Genomic DNA, 19,224 nt, shown 5'->3' with positions numbered 1-19,224 from the left:
AACTTTCTCGAGTATATTTTAATAAATTAAATGCAATTCGTTTTCATTATATATGCCATGATTAATATTAGCAATTTGCTTCCTTCTTTTGATGGACTGATGAGGTAACAAGAAGACCGCCAGAACTGCATATGCCAGCTCACGCCACGTCAAAGTCGTCAAAGGATATCATGTTTTGATTATCGATCGCGTGAGAAAAGGTGCAATATTGATTTTGTCAATATTTGATCGTTCAATTTTATAAGTTATGTTGAACTCAGCGGCTTCAGCTCTTGTGGACACTGAACCAGTTAGGACAATTAAGAAAGAACCAATTAGTCAAAGTCTAGCATCTCAGTACGGCAATATGGAAGGCAAAACTGAAAGCGTCAAAGAACAGCTCGAGTCATTAAATGTTTATGTAAACAGAGATAATACACCAGTAAACGACAGAATCAAACTGGCCAGCCAATCTACGACTGAAGAAGAAGAAGGCAGACGTATTTCTCAACTCGAGGAAAACTTCACAGAACGGAAGCGTGTAAGTCCAGGGACAGAGCGAAACAAAAGAGTTCTTCCGGCGACTCCAAAAACGCTGTATTCAACACCAAGTCAATGTGCAGGCATGTCAAGACAGTCTTCCGACAAGGAATTAAGTGTGACTTCAAACTCGAAACGCTTAAGTAGTTCTTCGTCACTTAGCATCGCTAGTAGTAACTCGTCTTCTCTATCATCCGAACCCGAAGAAGACTCTCTCTTAAAGACAAGACCCAAGCAAACTCATATCGCCTTGTACAAGTTCGTTGCAAGGCATGACGATGAAGTAAGCTTGAATATGGGAGATGCGATTCATGTGGACAAGAAGTGTGAAGACTTGTGGTATGAAGGAATCAACCTACGGACGGGCAAAACCGGAATATTCCCGTCACGATATGCTTCCGATATTCTACAAGACTCTTCAGTTCCAGGCGAGCAAACAACTTTTAATTTGTTTATTTTTTTCTTTTGATTGAAGTTGAAATTAATCCGATTAAAATGATGAATTGTAATTAGAGACCCTTATTTACCATGAAAGTGGGCTGGGAGGGGAGGGTGAGTTTTCAGCAGGTGGGGGTTACCTTGGTATAGTTTAAAAGCCCTCCCACTGCTTCCAAATTATGTCGAGTAAGACTGTTTCCATACATTTCCCTGTATTTTTTATCCGCGAACTATTTTTAGTAGCAGTTCACGACTGGTTCGCTATACAGGCAAATGTATGGAAAGTTCAAAACACGACTGGAAACTTTTTGGCACAGCTACGTCCCTCCAATTTTTTCTTAAAATCCTTTTCCTAGTGCCAAAAGTTTCCAATTCATGAATTTTCCAGAAGCAATGTTGTATGAAAATTATTTGACATCGGATTTCCATACAAACACTGTCATTTCAAGCCTGTTTGCCTACTCATCAAAATGGCGTTGAAAACCGTGATAAGGCCTATTGCACACCACATAGTAGACATGATTACATTCCTAAGTTGCAGAAACAATGACATGCTATTGCATGAACAGCAAAGGAAGAATTTGTATTCATGGAAAAACTACCAGAGAACTCCTGATTTTCCTGTTATATATTTTACACCTATTAATTGATCTTCAGGAAAAGAAAAATACAATGAAAGAAGGAAGACTGGTCAATTAGCATAGAAATATAGCAATCAAAGAAATGTACTCTGGTGTGTACCCCCCCCCCCCCCCAATGACTGAGCTTTCTCAAAAGAAACATGCTTTGGACATGTTAATTAAGTTACCACATGGCTCTTTTATTCTGTTACAGATAATTCTAATGGGGTGCAAGTAAACCAATTCAGTCTCAGGTAACAGAAATGTTTTAAAAATTTATTTAGTATTTATCATACATACTGACTACTTACAAATATTATAACTCCTGCTAAATAAATATTGTTATGGCCTGGTAATTACAAAATCACTCAATTTATAGAATTTAATCAGGTGCTGTGAATCAAGGTGCAGGGTGCAGGTGGCTGCAAAGATAACATAATATTATTAGCCAGTAAGGTCCCTCAATGTGATCAAGCTTCAAATTGTACTTTTTAAAGTGAACTATTACTAGGGTAGAGTTTTATACATCTACATTTGTTACATAAGTAAATGATCTTTCTGTGTGTAGGTTTCTAGGGTCAGTGGAGGTGAATGGTTTCAAGGGAAATGAAATAATATGTGATGCTATGAAAGAGGTGCAGTACTGTTTAACTTACCTGTATCAAGGTTCCTTCTTAAAAAAAAAAAACAATTTCCTTCTTATGTAGACATTTGGTGGGGGAAGGTGGTACCTTACAAATTTTGAATGCAAGTAGAAGCCCAGGATTCAAAACTTGTTTGTCACAAGTAAAAATATGTTCATTGTGGTAAGAACAGGGGCTTCAAACATGGCGCTTCTCTCTTGACAACTTACATCCAGTTTCTGCCCCATCTGTAGCAACTACCATCAATGCACTTTTGCTGTTGCAAATATTATGAAATGGCAGTTTTCTTATTTCTCACAGTTCCCACCCTGTCACAAATCCTATTTTATCCCAGTTATCTTCCCTTTGCTTCTACTTTCCACCTCTTTCTTTATGTTCCTTCCCACTATTACCCCCACCCTATTTACACCCCAGTTTATACCTAACCCCTAGAATTGGTTCCCTTTTTGGAAAACCAAAATGCCAGAATATTTTATCCAGTTTTAGGTCACTTGGAAAAGTATGCTCTTTTTCACATCTACCCTAAATGTTAGATGAGGTAGTCACCCCCAACACATCCCCATCTCTCATGTCCAGCAAATGAACTATCAAGGAGTGGGGAATAGGGGGATGACTTAAACTACAAATATTATACTACTACCCCTCTCTACCCACATCAAAGGGTGTGTAGTTCTGAGCTTTGACAAAGAATTGCTTAAAACTTTAAATGGCAGTTGGCACTTGTAAGATCAGGATAAACTATCGTAAGAGTCAAGGGATTATGCATGAATTGTTTCACCTGACTCAGTATACATTGTAAACATATTGGTAATGGTGCAGTTTTGTGGAGGCTTATTCCTGTTTAATTTCTGCCCAAAACAAAACTAGAACTGTCCTAGCATACAAGCTTAACAAGGCTCACAAATATTTGTCCAAGTTTGTCCTTGATTCCTGCAATTTGACCATATGCTTGATTATGTTGAAATCTGAATAGGCCTTTTTTTATTGTAGATTGTAAAACAACATCAACTGACATCAACAGCTAAACCCCCAGCATGTATCCTGGATGTAACAGAAAGAGGAATCAGAATCAATGAGCATCCACAGGCAGGGGAAAAGGTAAATATACCACTTGTGTATTGTAGCATTAGAGATGCTTACATGTCCTTAACACAATCAAGGAGCCAGTAACTCCATTAAAAGTAATGCAGTTGAGTTGAAGATGATGTGAAAATGCAAACAAAAATTCAGGGATCCAGAGAGGTTTCTAAACAAACATTATACAGATATAACTTTCTGGAGTAGAACCCCAAAACACTCTGTTAGAGATGCTGAAATGGGTGAGACATGATGATGATGATGATGATGATGATGATGATGATGATGATGATGATGATGATGATGATGATGATGATGATGATGATGATGATGATGATGATGATGATGATGATGATGATGATGATGATGATGATGATGATGATTAAGGCGGTGGTGGTAATGCACTGAATTAAATATTCACTGCACCGAATTTTAATTCAGAATAGTTAAAGGTAATCTTAACAAAATACTTCATGTTGTTATTTTTTTTCTCAGGGCGCTGCATCAAGTAAAAAATCAAGCAAACGCAAATTAGGAAAAATATTTGAGAAAGATCCGAAGGTTTGTAAAAGTTATGCGGTTTAGCTCAATTTTTTTGAACGGTAGACTGTGCTCCAATCATGGCGTTTCTGTTATAACATCTTGGCGATTTGATCGCAAAGAATTATTGGAGTGAAGGCTGGGAAATTTTTATTTTTTTCCTCAAACTCGAACCAATAATTATTGCAATAATTCCAATTAACGTTGGCCACTGACAACTTGGACATTCCTTAACTCTAAGCAAAAGCACGTTCCGTGGGGTGGACTGCTTCACTATATACTTTTAAAATAGTCGTACGACTAGCAAAACCTGTCTCCCTCGGATTCCAGATCAAACTGGAATTTTGAAATGTTAGTTTCTGTGGAGAGGGGAAAACTGGAGTACCCGGAAAAAACCTCGACTTAGAGTAAGGACAAGAACCATTCAAGTTGTCCAAGAGTCGGAACCGGACCAAATTGGTAAAGACGAGTGTTCTCAGTATCGCCATCCCTTCACTTCTGTATCACATTTTATTTGCGATAACTCGAATTTTTTTACTAACTTGAAGCAGTTTCTCCTGCTAGGGAATTGCACCTTAACTGGGTCTTAACTCGAACCACCCTGGGTTTTTAAAGAAATCCATTGTCCGATAGCTTGAACTAGTAGCAAAGGCTGTATATCGCAAGCTAATTACGCCTACCCGCTGGGAATTGACGATAAGTCCGCGGCTAATGGAGTTCGGTTCTTTCACTGCAGGAGGCGCCAAAATCTCATTACTTTGCGCTGAAGAATGTAACGTTTTGTGGTTGTCATCCACACAATGCGAGGTTAGTAGTGGTCCTTGTTGTGTTACCATGCAATCCCCTTTGTCAGTACAGTTAATATGGGTTCAGTGTTATCACTCCAGCTATAAGTACCTTGGTAGCCTACTTTATCAGCTCGTTAATAACGACAGTCTCTTTAGTTTTGGCACGAACAAAAACTCCAACCCGGTAATACGAGCACGTTTCTATGGCGTCGGTGGTCGTGTTAACATGTGTTAACGGGTAATAATAATAACTTTAATAAAAATAACTTTATTAACGTGTCAAGAAAATGTAGCTGAGGGGAGAAATCCCCTCTTCTAATAGTGGACACCTAACTAAATTCTAAAAAATTATAAAAAATGATTTAAAATTTACATCGTAAACCATATTAATAAAATTTCATACATCAATCGCAAAAAATCATGTAAACCCTAGTCATCAACTGTAAATTGTTCTCATCAGATATATCAGATGTATAGAATTCCATTTCCAACTCGTGCATGTGCTTGTACCAAACCACATGGAAATCAATTACTAGTATTCCTGTATTTTCATAAAAAAAAAACTCTTTCAAGTGACTTTGAAATTCGTTTTCTTGGCCTGTTTTAGCACTTTTACAAAGCAGGAAACAAAATGCTATGGTATCTCGCGGAAAATCCTTCGATATGTTAATACGTTGTTCTATTGCAAACTTGAATGATTTTATGGAAGTGAATGTAAGAAATTCATATATTTTGATGAGCCACTGGATAGCCACAGTGTATAGTATGGCTACCAACACCAACCATCTGTCGAAAAACACTTGGTTATTTTTCGTTCAAATTGGGAAAGTTTCTGAAAGACATCTCCGTTTATACAACGACCAACCGGCCACAAAAACCGCTCAGAGTGATCCGTTCAAGGAAAGGGATTGCGAGTTAAACCTAGCGCACAAATATTTTCGTCAAGGCAACCACTAGGTATCTTCCCAGTGCAGCGAACTTTGACAGATCGTTTAGCTTTCTCGGCCGTGATCATCTGCTTACCGTCGTGTAGTTGTTTTACTGCAAACCTGTAGTATCTCCGCTACAAATGTGGCCTACCATTAGCACAATTTTCCATTCGATAAAAAAGTTGTTTTCAGTTGAGAAGTTAAAATGACCGTGGGCCCCCTTTCTTGAAAACAAGCCCCCTAAGTCCTTCAAAAGGGGCTCCACTGGGAACTCATATCGCTTTCACGAACAAACCCTAAATGGTCTTTCGCGTGAGCTTGTATTCAAGGCAGTAAGGAGGGGTTCCACTCACTATAGACTTGTAAAATTACTCTACGCTAATGCTAGACGGCTGATGTCCAATAGAAACCCCTTGCAACCATTTATTTTAAATACCCAAGGGGGTTTGGGTCAAACTTCGCAAAAATCCGTCCAATCTATATACCTTACCCTGTTACTATAATTCAACTGAATGGCTCTCGGTTCAAGGGTTTTGGAATTTGTTGGACGTACTTACAGCTTAAGTTAGAACTTAACCGAATTCTATTTCCCCAGATATATAGCTTCAGTACCGTTGGGGGCGACGTAGTCGAGTGGTTAGAGGCGCGGACTCGTAATCTAGAGGCCCCAGGTTCGAGTTCCCTCTCTGACCACTAGCTGGATTTATTTTGGGGTAGTCCCCTGTTCAAATCCTCGGCCACGCTTTGTAAATAGCCAACTGGTTTAAGCCTCCCTGCCAGTTGGGACTTTTGAAGTTTCTGTTCTGTTTAAACTATTTGCTTAATTACACGGCCCCACAAGCTTCTAGCTTTAAATCTAATCGTGTATAAATAAACTGATTTACTTTAATTTAATTTATTTTTTTTGTATGATACAAGGGTTTTTCCAGTGGGACACCTTCGAATGTGTAAGGGAAATAACCTTAAATTTTCTCTTTGGATATCCCTGATAGGAACTAGTGGAAGGTCTTTCTGTCCAAAAAATGTATTCCACTCTTGAGTAGAGGCGAATTGCAACAAGAGTTAACGGATGATTAAACTGATTGAGAGCGCACGAGAGTCAAAACGAGTGTGTTACACTTTCAGCAGATTCAAACACTTCGAGAGATCCCGAGCAATAACGAGAGAGCGCGAGAATTAAAGCCAAAAGAGAGAGAGACGTTGAATTCTTATAAATTTGTTTGGCCCGGACTTTACAAATATATTAATGTGAAGTGTCTTGCGCTCTCTTACTCATACATATTTATTATTATTATTTTTTTTTTTTTTTGATCTGAGTCCCAACACTAATCAATTCTTCCTATTCTCATATCTTCTTATTTCTCGTCTAATGTTGTTTCTAGATTCTTCGCTTTTATCACGAAGCATCCCGAGGATCACCGATTTGCGTGTCACGTGTTCATGTCGGAATTCTCCACTGAGCCAGTCGCCAATGCTGTTGGGTAAGAGAGTGTACCATGCATGTACATATTCTTCTGTATACAATAAGTGACCCAACCTACACTGTACTAACTTTACTCTCCTATCTTTTGAATTTCGGCTAAGATAAAAAAGTCAACAACACCACTTAGCTGGCAAAAGGTGAAAATTTGCGCTTTATAATTTCCATCCAGAAGCTTTGCAAGAGATCATTTCCACAGGTCGCTCCGCTTGAGGATTTGGCTTAGCCTGAATGATAATTATTTCAATGCAAATAAAGGATATCTTTTCTTCATGTACAGGACTTTCGCTGAATTAACGTACAAGAAATGTTCTACAATCAGTAAAGCTCACTCTCGTTTCCTTTCTCTCTCTCTCTTTGAAATAGGTGCGCCTTCAAGAAGTTTTACGCTGATTTCCTCGACTACCAAGCTCCTGTAGAAGACTTCTACATTGAATGAACTTTTTCATAGTAACAAAGTTTATACCGCCAACACATAACAAAATTCTTACTCAGACCGTAATTTTAAAACTTTTCAGTTGCAACGCTTTCAATGGTGGAAGTATAACGAGACTTTGATATAACTGATTAAATCAGTGTCATCGACACTCCTCTCGATTCCGAGGCTAAATAAGTCATTATACACAGGATCTCTGGGTCATACAGTGGTCCGTCATTGGCGTCACCCTTCATTTTGGGAGGGGTCCAAATTAAACCCTTCTATTTCACAGTCATACTCATTGCTTGTCATAATACAAATGTCGGGTGCTCTTATTGTTATAAAAAAAATTTAAACTTAAAGCTTTGTATTATTATTGTTATTATTATTATTATTATTATTATTATTATTATTATTATTATCATTATTATTATTATTATTATTATTATTATTATTATTATTATTATTATTATTATTATTATTATTATTATTATTTCATTTTTTATATATGTCATTCCTAAAGAATAGCCACGAAAACTTTACCTGCGTAAATTTTACCTGCCTCTTTGGCGGAATTCCCGTGATAATAAAAGGCATAATTTAGGCTAATTGAACATCGGCAGTAAAATATCAAACAGTATCGTTTGGACCGTGAATTGTGGATCGGGGAAATGTTGTCCTTGTGACAAGATTGGGCTTGATTAATGACAACTGTAAATTAGATTGAAATTAAAGTGTATATTGTTTATAACGATGAAAATGGAATTTACACCTACGTAACGTGTAGCGCCAATTCAGCCGCAATACGACTAGGAAATAGCAACAAACGTTTTGTAATGGGTTGTACCACAGTACCTCACGATAGAAGATAATATAAAAAAATGTTCTTGAATTCTTAGCAAGTTAATTTGAAACACGATTTCTAAAAGGCCATTTTTGGCTTTCCCAGAGTTCGCAGAAATCTTTTTATAGTGTAATAATAAATAAGCGAATTTCTTCTCACCAAGTCCAATCTATTTTAAAAATAAAATAGTTGATCGCATGGTACAGAAACATACATACACAGTCGAACCGATTGGTTTCATTTTGATGGCAAAAGAAAATGTTACGGTGTTACTCTCTTAAAGAGAGTGATTTCTTTAAGTTGTGATATATAATGGTACACTATATACTCCCAGCCTCCTCCGCAGGCGCTTCGCATTTGAATGTCCGGTGCACCATGTGAGAGAAGTCTGGGTACGAGGCAGGTACACTCCTGCTATATATGGTCAGACAGCCTTCCTACAGAGGTAGAGTTACCATGTATCTATACTATATCGATACTTTACCGTACGATTATTATTTTTGTAACAGATCAATTAAAGTTAATGAAGAAATCAATTTAAACGGTATAGCATCCAATGTTATACCCAAATAAAAATGTGCAAGCTAAAATGGTTACTATATGATCCCTGTACGAATATGACATGCCGGGAGCCATCCCTGATTATGGCTCCTGGACATGCCAGATACTGTGTACCTGGAATTATCGAGTTAAACTTCTCATTAATGCTGAATAAATTTAAATTGTACTCTTTTAATTTAAAAATTAACATACTAAATAGATATTTTAGTTATTCTTCATCGTTAGGCACACAAACAGTTCCTACTCAAAGAGAGACTGATGTACGATAGCTAAATCACTGTGTGCACATGGCCGCAGTTTGTCAGAAAGTATTTAGCGGCGTCTGCGATCTGCGCCGACTCATTTGTAAACAAGAAGCTGTTTCCAGCTTATACTCGGGCCATATTTGACTGTGTGGTGCGTAAAGCCTACAATCTTTTAACAGTGATAACCTCCAGCATCGCCAATTCCCCCAAATAGATAGCCTGCGAGCAAGCTCTCTTGGGGGTGGATCCTCTTTCCCCCTCCCGCTCCCCCACCCCCAAGAAATTGCTCGCAGGCTACCAAATAGATAGATACAGAGCTATAGTGAGGCAATAAGTAACCACCAGATAGAATTGCATTTCTTTAAGTCAGAATGAAATACAGGGGAAAACGACATTTGTCATACGAATGCTTTTTATAATCCCGGGGCTTTAATCCTTACGTTTTCACCTTTCGTTTAGAGACAGAAACCATTTGTACGGTCCTAATATGTATGTGACGCCGGGTCAATGACGGATCGTAATTTTCGGTATGATCTAGACCCAGGGGGGTACTCCCTTATGTGAGATTAATGGGGACGTGCAGCCCGATAGGGTATGGTTTTCAGGGTGTTTTGTCTTGAACGGGGTATCTATTTCATCACTTTCTGTCTTAAACAGGGTATCCCTACATGACCTAATGTGATTGCCATGTATTTAAATACAGTAAGAAACTAGTGTATTCTTATTTCGGTTAAATGTGTTAGAAAGGGCCTGAAAATTTTGAATTCTGTCTTAAACGGGATAGGGAAATCGGAGAATTGTGCCTTAAAGAGGGTCAGGGTTTGAACGCCCGGACCGCACCTCTCTACCCAAGCATCTGTTGAGTACCCCCCCCCCCCCCTCCCGGGATCTAGAATAACGTTACGCATCACGCGTACGTTTATATCCTTGTACGTTTTTCAATGTTTCGCTGTTTATATTTTTAAATGAAATTCAGGGGAAAGCATTTGTTATTCACCTTTCATTTGAAGACAGTAACCGTTTCTACATTGATTGTTTTTCTATAGTAAACGTGAGACATCTTTATCTATCTTGGGCCGCGAGGTCATAGACTGACTTAGTTGCCAAATTTTCGGTTAAACAAAACTAACCTTGAGGCACTCAGGTTAGCCTAAAAAACACTCCGGTTAGCCTAAAGAGCACTCCAGTTAGCCTAAATAGCACTTAGGTTAGCTTAAATAGCTCCCCGGTTAGCTTAACGGTTAGCAGTGGTTGTGCATGCCTCGCATGCCTCGCATGTTTTGTTCATGCCTCGCACGCCTGGCTTGCATATTGTAAACACTCCTCACGGCCCGAAAACAAAGAACGCGACCGAGAATTTAAAGAATTTGATAACACGACAGAAAACGTAACTCGTGCTAGCCGAGTACAAAAAACGAGACCGAGAACAACAAGATGCCTGCTATACTGGCATTACGCGTGATGCTGGGGCTGATTCATTTATTCCAACTGTATGTTTCGCAGATTTATAAAACAATCCTTTCTAATGGAATAGTTTGAGTCACGAAGATCGCGTTACGTTGGTTCCCTTGTGTTACGCTACTCAGGGTTTCAAGGAAAATTGCGGGAATTCCATTGCGATAACGTAAGCTTCTCAATGACCTCTTTTCTGTCTGCAATCGTGGTCTAAGACTGTCAAAGAAAGCACGATTCCTTCGCCAGGAACGCTCCAATTTCCACCGTTTTAGATGTTGAGTGCTTCTTAGAAGTTATTCTTGCGATTCACCGCTTCAAAATGGTGAAATTTCCGTTTGAAAACGGCACACTTGAGTCCACAACATGTTAACAATATCGCGCCACAAATTTTATCCGTTTTTGATAAATATATCAAATGATGCGTTGACGTCACACAGGTAGGGCTGAGTGGGTCCCCTCCCTCGCAATATAAGCGACAAGACTGGATTTTGATTGGCCTGCTTTTGTTGAAGACAATCAGAACAATACATCCCGAGTAGGAGAGGGGAGAGTTTAATGAATAAATTAATATACAGATTTGTGGCTACGAGGAAAAAGAAATCGTCCCGTTTTTAGACACGGTATGCCCCCTCAGGGCATCCCGCGTAATAACTCGTGGCCCGAAGTCTTATCTCTCGGCCCATCGCGAGCCCAAAAAGAAGAAAGAATTTGATAATGCTACCGAAACCTTAACTCGGTCCGCCTTACGGCCCGAGTAATAACCCTTATTTGAGGACTTGACGCTCTGTTGAATAAACACTAGCCACATGTAATAAACTCGGTTTGTTTTTAACGGAATTGCTTCTTAATTGAATTATCTGCTTATGGTTAAAGGGTTAACAAAACAATTGATAATTTCACGAATACGATATTTTTTTCTTCTTTTTCTCAGATGGGTTCCTCGAAAAATTGATGTTTGAGTTACTTTTAGCGGCAAATTTCCCCCAAGCAAGTGATTTCTCTACAAAGAACTCAGTTTAAGCTGTACAAAGATACGCACCTCCACAGATCGAAATCCGGGCTAGATTGCGCCTTCCTTATTACAAGAAATTTTCCCGAAAAGTTTTTGGAAAAGTGCTTTGATTTTGCGAGCTATTTTTTTGTGAGTTGACTTTCGTCGAAATCAAATTTTCGCGATTTCAACAAAAGGCGACAACTTTTAAAATTTGCCGATTTTGCCGGAAAGCCACACCATATTTTGAAATTCGAAGTTTTTGTCGACTTTCCTTCAATTAAGTTAAATTTTTACTATGTCATGTTAAATTTTCGTGACTTCAAAAATTAAGATCGTGTAAATTTAACGTCGCGAAAACTACCTTAGAGCTGTTCATGTTGATGGGGGGACGTTGATGTTAGCTTTAAGTACAACTTGCCGCTGTCGCCTTTCGTGCATTGTGTATGTTAATCTCAATATTTCATTGCATTTTTTAATGATGCTACAGCCGCAATACTTATACTGCCTACTCATCATTGCCCACAAACAAGGACATCAGTTTAATCAATCGTGACTTAAAGAGATAATAGTAGGATTTAAATGTCAAGATTAACTTTTGTCAAGTGCCCGGTTCCGGCTTATTGGACATGCGGGAACTAAATCGAGAAATATCGGTGCACAAAAACAATTTTTCAAATATGATGTTAAAAAAAAAGACCTAACTTGCTGAGCAGAGTGCACACAAAAGGATATAACTGTGTTCAGGTTCAGGAGTGTTTCAAGGCATAGTTTAAAGACAGGCTTGGTTTATTGTCGTTAACCTTTTGTAATTTGGCATAAACCATGAAATTCCAATAATATTTCCACTGCATTTCGACACGTTTTGAAACGGGTAAAAGAGGTGCTCCATTCTAAAAATATCGTTCTGAGATTTCCGGTGTAATCTTAAAGTGCTTCGAAAACAAAAAGCTTCAATCACAGCAGAGTCTTTGGAATTGTCAGAAAATCCTGATACGAACGCATTGACCTACCCAGTACTAGAAGAGAGCCGTGTCATTTCCACGTTTTTCATTTTTTCTCATATTAGCCTCATCTTTTAATACCTCACCTAACTTGTTCGTGATTGAGTGGCACATAGGGCCTGTTCTGTTAAGCTTATAAGCATCTTAATTTTGCGGAGACATTCAAAGAAAACAGACTGCCCTTAATTAGCATAATCAAAGGAAAAAAATGCATGACAGTTTTCTATCAATGTTGTCTTTCCGCTGAACGCCACCAGAATCTGCAGCTTGAATTGTTATTCTCACTTTTAGTCTGTGGATTAAATGTGATCATTGTTATGCTGTACAAAGTTAAGTAACGTTTGAGTATGTGAATGAAATAATTAAGTGTGACCATTCAGATGAAACTCATTCTTGAACAGTGATTTCCTAGTTTTGGCTGTATATTGACTATGTTATCAGTATTGCACGTGCTGGTCCTAACTTTTCAGTTAGGATAGAATCATGCGAGTGTATACATGAACCAATAGCTTCCTTCATGAGCCTCTGGCATGGGAGATTCCGCTTGCACTCTTCGTGTTATTGAATTAAATTACTTCAGATTTTTGTCAACGTTTCACATTATTAGTTTTTACATCTTTTATTTTATTTTTCTCCCGTTTAGGTTTGTAAACGTTTCACGTGACACAACGATAAGTATATGACATATTTATAAGACGGTTATTTGAATAGATCGTCGCAATATTTCCATAGTTATATGAAACTTATACATCTTATAATAATGAATGTCTTTGTGCTCCATGAGTTAAATTTACATAACAAACGCGAACATTGTTCACCTTCTTGTGTTTGTGCAGAACCTGTGAAAAATAAAACATTTTCAAATGTTTCCATATGTTCACTAGATCTTTAAATATATACTCATAAGTCCATGTAGCGCCCGTATTTTAGAACCAAGATATTTTTGCCCTTCCCTATTTGAAACAAACTTGAATGATCCTAAGTTATCAACCTGGTCAGTCCGCGGATGAAACACGTTTTCAAAGTGTGACTGTATCAGATACAAATGAAAGCTATTGAGCGGAACTTGGGTTTGGTTATTTGACCTATGTTTTCTTTTTTTTCGGCTTCATTACTTTGAATCTGGGCTTTCATAAGAATGGAAGGTTTAACCTTTCAATCTCAACCAAATTAAAAATGAGAGGGTGCGAAACTACTAAACTGTTATCTCGTCTATAATATAATTCTATAACCGTTTGTCATACGCATGAAGTATACTGAGCACATCGCCTTGGTTGCGCCGCAGATAATTGTTGCAAAAAGGTCACTCGGTTGCGGTTTAGCTTTGGTGTTGTGATCTTTTTTGTCGTTTCCTTGGAACCCTTCCAAACAAGTACGTTTAAGCATTTAGCTAACATCGCAGTGCAGTTTGTTCGCCAATTAAGGGCCACGGTCCCCCCAAAAATAAACGGGTCAACAAGACTGTTGAAGTACACTAATGCATTTGCAAACGCTAAGGTATCGCCGAAATGAGCCCACTGGCTTCCTTGACCGAAGTCGTGCCACAACCACATGACATGGTAAGGAAGCAAACAGACTGCGAAAGCCACAGCGCCAAATAAAAACGTTTTCACGATTAGAATGGTGCCTTTCGATCGTCTCCTGACAAGAGTCTGAAACTGTTGATTGCCCGCTCCCTGTTTGCGGCTGAACCTTTTCATCGTTCTGTCGTCTGAATGTAATCTGAATCCAATGCGTGCATAAGCTGGAACGATCACACTCAAAGGTATCGCGTAGAAAAGCAAAAACACGCACATGGTGAAAATCTTAGGATGTTTATCTCCTTGCCATGATTCGTAACAGCTCCGGTCTTTGTGTTCGAGCACAGCAACGTAAGGTGTAACCAGAATAACGGACAAACACCAAATCGAGCAAATGACAATCTTAACGATTTTTCGTGTGAACATCGGTTTGAAGGGAGTAATGATAGCTCTGTATCGTTCAATGGCCATGCAAGTTAAAGTACCCACCGATACTGCGATAAGTACAGTCTGGAAAGGCCACACGACTTTGCACAAGAAAGCCCCGAATGGCCAGTATCGTGTCAAAATCACAGCTACATCCAGTGGGATTCCAACTGCACAGGTCATTAGATCAGTAAAAGCCAGATTGAGGATGAAACACTCGCTAGGTCTACGTTGATGCGTTGTTCTCAGCAGAGCGCCGCATAAGGCTACATTCGCAATTGTTCCGAAGATTGTTATGGCGATGTAGAAACTCACTTGAACAAAAGCCAGGGTCTCAATGGATGATAAAGGCTCTGTTGAGTTGGAAGCGTGAGTCACGGTCTTGTTTGATTCAATCATTGCAGCTGATGGTCTTGCTCTCGAGTTGTTACATAAAATCAATTATTTATAAGGCGTTCTACGTGATCAAAATCTCTTATTCATGCGTCCCCCAAAAATTCAAATTTATGTTTTTGTCGGACACAGTTGAGCTTCAATAACTGAGTCATACAACAGCAAATCCAAATTGAGATCTGGACAACATTATTTTCACCTTCTGCTAATATTCTTGAGCAATTTCTCGACGCTGGCAAATATTAGTTCGTGACAAATGAAAACGTGGAAAGATGCAACCCGTGGAATAGTGGAGTCGCGCGCACGCGTAAGCTAATTGTATATTGCTTGTCAACAAAACCACCCATTAACCACAAACTTGCCGAAATACGACTCCGCTGGCATATAATCTCTTTTTAGAACGGAAACTCCAGGTTTTAACGTGCACTGTTAAACTTTCCATTTCGCTAATTCTGATGTGCTGTTGTTGTATACCTTTGCTCCTTGGAGCCAGACTCCATCTCACCTACTGCTGAAGGCGAAGGACAATGGCTTCACTTGAGGGCACTTAATCACGTAAAACATTTCCACTCCGTTCTCTTCTGTTTTGTGCACAGGTCATATGTTCAACTGTAAATTATAAGGGTTTGTACGGAAATTAAACCAGCCCATTTAGGAGTTAAAAATACAGGAAAAGTAAAAAAAAAAGAAAAGCCTTTTCATGTCTCCGAGTTTCATTTCTTATGAACGCGCGATGGAGCGGTTCGTTTCTTAGCGATTTAGTCCTAGAACGCTACAGCGGACTCTTTGTAGGCTAAGCCGGCGATTCTGGGAATTGGGAAGAGTTAGTTTGACCGTTGTGCTCTCTAGATAGAAGCCTTACAGAGAGGACAAAAGTAAAATTATATCTCGTCGGAATCGTTCTAAAATGGTCTAAGTACGATCATTTTCTATCAGCACTTCCTCGAATACTCCACAGAAAATTTGCATTACTGTCTTTTTTGCAGCAACGAAATTAGTTTTGCCAGTCGCCGGTTGCCCTCGGGGCTTGGCCTTTAATTATATTTCGTTATTTCTCGTTGATTCACGCTGATAAAAGTAAATGTGAAAAAGCGCCTTTTCTGTTGAAAATCCGATAGTTGGCTATGTGATTACTTGGTGTAAACCAGGGTGTAAACAGCGTAAGGTAGTACGCTAGCACGATGGGGAAAGCCTGCATTATTGCAAGAAACTTTTTCATTTCTGTTTCTCAGTACGCTGGCTCATTTCACTGATTCTTTTTCGCGGTATATTATTTGACGAACAAGTAAACGGAGGTAGTGAGTATGCGAAGAGTAATATGGAATATTATTCTTAAAAACATTTTTTTTTCCAAGGGACAAAAAACAAAACAAATTTTGATTTGCATACTATTAACAGCTATTAACAGCTCATTTTCTACACGGTTTTCTTTTCTTTTTCGCTAAATATGTTTTTTTTTTATATGGCAAATCCATTTTACAATACAGTAAAAACACCGTCGCTCGTAAAAACCCTAGAGCGAGTACGATGTGGAAAGTATGAAGTACTAGTAAAGAACCCCCGTGTTGCTACGAAAAAACACTTTGCCGCTATCATTTACATTTATATTACCTCATTTCCATGCTATTACCAGCTTATTTTGTACAGTGAATGGTGTTTCTGGCGTTAATATATATTTTTCATCGTAACAAATTCATTGTATTCAGTACTGTAAACCCGCACACCGAGGCACATAGAGTTCAAGCGAAAAAAAAACGTTTTGTTTTGCTATGAAAAGAAACTTTTTCGGCTATCAGTTTACAATTATATTATATAATTTCCTTGTTATTAACAGCACATTATGTAAACGAGGTAGCTGGCGCTGAAATATATATTGCCTCTTTATCTCTTCTTTTAACTAATTCTTTGCATGTAATATATAGCTAATGTCGCAATTAAGAACCTCACGGCTAATGGATGAAGGTCATGAAGAACCTACGGGTGTCAATTGGCAGTTTACACCTCAAGGCTTTCTCTGACTAAAATTTCGTTAGTTATTTTCTATTAAAGTACAAAGAGAAGCATTATTAAACGTTTACTTAATTCACCATATATTTTCACCTTAAAGATCTGGCGCCAAGCTTGCAAGATTATGGCTATATTTACATCTCTCCCTTAAAAATGGACACCCTAATGCATTCCCACCCCTGACAAACTGAATCGTTTGCCTGTACAACAACCTACCGAAAATGGTGAATCGAAGAAAAGCAAGGAAAACATGACGTGCAATACCTGCTTGAAAGATCGCCACCGTATGCTTTCGAAGATGTCTTTTGAATAGCTATAAGATTGGCAAGGGGCTAGCCCTCCCAAGAGGCGACTGCATTCGTAGACTGAGATTTATTTTGGACTGACTGTCGCTGGGCGATTTTCACGCCTTTCGGTTGCACCATATCTAGCTTTCGTCTGAGGATTCAAGTGAAGAACGCGGTTATATTAGCTAGTTAGCTAAGGCTAGTTTACTTTATTCTGGTGTTCCAGTGTTTTGTGGTTTTCCGGGCTCGATTCCCAACTCGATTCCTAGTAAACGTTAGAGATCTCAAGAATGCCTCCAAAAAGAACAACTGAATTGTATTTTACTAAGAGATAATGCCATCCTGAAAATGAAATGAAATTCAAATATAAGTAATATATATTGAAATTGAATTTAAGACCTCCCCCTCCCCCACTTTTCATTACGCTCCCCCACCATCAGCTTCAACCATATATCCACGAAAATAAATGTGTATAGAGGAATACCGTGTGTCTGAAGCCATAATATCATACAATATAAGAAACTTCTGACGAGAGTCTTTAGTTTTGGTCCAAGCTGCATGTCCATCGTGTTCTGACTTTCAGGCACTCGAACATCTAAATCTACATTAATAACTGGCAAACGTCTCGAAAGGAACATACGGCAAGTTTCAGAAGTGCCGGGCAAACAAAAACGTACTATTAAAGTGCAACAAGTACAAGTTAAGTGCTGTGTTAAAAGTTAAACAGTAGGTCAGTCAATTAGATAGGTATTAACAGCAGACTTGAAGGTTTTTGCCAAAGAAAGACTTAGATGTCACGTTGTAAAGAGTTCCAGTCGTTGATTGCTGGCGGCCAAAAACTGTACTGATATGTATCACACGAAGCTTGTACCGGAATAAATTAAGGATGAAAATTGCGAGTTACGGAGTTTGACTTCTGTTGAACTTTGGGTGAAATTGTAATTGCTGCTTCTTTGTTTACTATGGCGACGGCAACGAGAACACAAAGCAATAGGATTTACTGCGAAAACTATGCCGGACAAAGACCCTGCACGTGCGTTGTAAATTTGGGTCCATTTCTTCGCCGTCCTTGGAAAAACAACAACGTGAAATGACCCAATACAACGTTTTTGTGGAGAACGTGAGCACCCGAAGGTAAAGTTTTTATTCCCTGTCTTAACTTGAACGCCGTTCCTAGGAATTGTCTTCCTGGAAACATTGAACAAGCTGAACGAGTTGGAATAATCGTGAAGTAGTACAAGAAAAGTGAACTTATATTTTCAAGTGACGTTTACGTTGGCGTCGCCGTCGTATCTAGCATCGCCGTGAAACGGCAAACGTCACCTTTCCGTTTCAGGTTTCACGTAAAATAGGGTGAAACTTTTGAATTTAGCTTCCCGTGTGCTTAGCTTTTGCGACTTTCGATGAAGCTGTTTTGCGACTCATTGTGGTGAGTTTTATGAAGAAAAGATGCGGTAAGGAGGGAGTTATAAAGGATTTTTAAACATGAAACTTAATTTGCCCTAGTATGACTTTCCGGAAAATTATTGGGGTAGTTGTTTCAACAGTTAACTACTTATATGTATGAGAAAAAAAAAAAAAGAAATACTTACGTAGTTCTCACGTAGACAGCAAACGCGAAATAACCTGTTTTCACGTAGAAACGGCAACCGGCAAACGCGAAAAATGGCGGGAAAATCGTGGTCACGTGGTCATTTTTGCCGTTCGCGTTTCACGTATACGCGATGCTAAATCTCTCTGTTACCGCTGTCTGTACAGGGACATAAATGGCAATACTGAACCATTAGTTACACGAAACAGAACCGTCGCTGGCGTTAAACTTCATTCCACCCAGAGAAAAGTACTGTTCGGTGGAAAATTCATATGATCATTACTCTTCAAGAAAAAGAAAACTTGTCTTCTATGAACTCCGCATTCGATTTCCCAAGTCGAATAATTAATTAAATTAACTAATAAAAGTGAATAGTTAGTTAATTAATTAATTAATTAATTAATTATTAATTAATTAAAGGACTGTAAATAGAAGCAATGTTTCTAG

At 38.6% G+C, this 19,224-nt stretch overlaps 2 protein-coding genes across 2 annotated transcripts; one reads left to right on the top strand and one right to left on the bottom strand.

Moving 5' to 3' along the window:
* The first annotated feature begins 33 nt into the window (after positions 1–33).
* Positions 34–8,842, top strand: LOC146472669 (C-Jun-amino-terminal kinase-interacting protein 1-like). Its single transcript, XM_085119408.1, has 8 exons — positions 34–947; positions 1,792–1,831; positions 2,146–2,212; positions 3,212–3,319; positions 3,794–3,859; positions 4,575–4,645; positions 6,938–7,036; positions 7,402–8,842. Exons 1-8 carry the CDS (start codon positions 248–250, stop codon positions 7,472–7,474), a joined length of 1,224 nt encoding a protein of 407 aa, XP_084975534.1. The 5' UTR covers positions 34–247; the 3' UTR covers positions 7,475–8,842.
* Positions 8,843–13,645: 4,803 nt separating this feature from the next.
* Positions 13,646–19,035, bottom strand: LOC146472668 (galanin receptor type 1-like). Its single transcript, XM_085119405.1, has 3 exons — positions 18,779–19,035; positions 17,164–17,528; positions 13,646–15,501 (listed from the first exon to the last, which is right to left on the bottom strand). The coding sequence occupies exon 3, from the start codon at positions 14,896–14,898 to the stop codon at positions 13,792–13,794; it is 1,107 nt and encodes a 368-aa protein (XP_084975531.1). The 5' UTR covers positions 14,899–15,501; positions 17,164–17,528; positions 18,779–19,035; the 3' UTR covers positions 13,646–13,791.
* Between the last annotated feature and the right edge of the window lie 189 nt (positions 19,036–19,224).

The sequence above is a fragment of the Pavona decussata genome, unplaced genomic scaffold, assembly GCF_977016875.1.
Source record: "Pavona decussata unplaced genomic scaffold, jaPavDecu1.1 SCAFFOLD_98, whole genome shotgun sequence".
In the NCBI taxonomy this organism is placed as follows: domain Eukaryota; kingdom Metazoa; phylum Cnidaria; class Anthozoa; order Scleractinia; family Agariciidae; genus Pavona; species Pavona decussata.
This window is presented reverse-complemented; position numbering and strand designations above follow the sequence as displayed.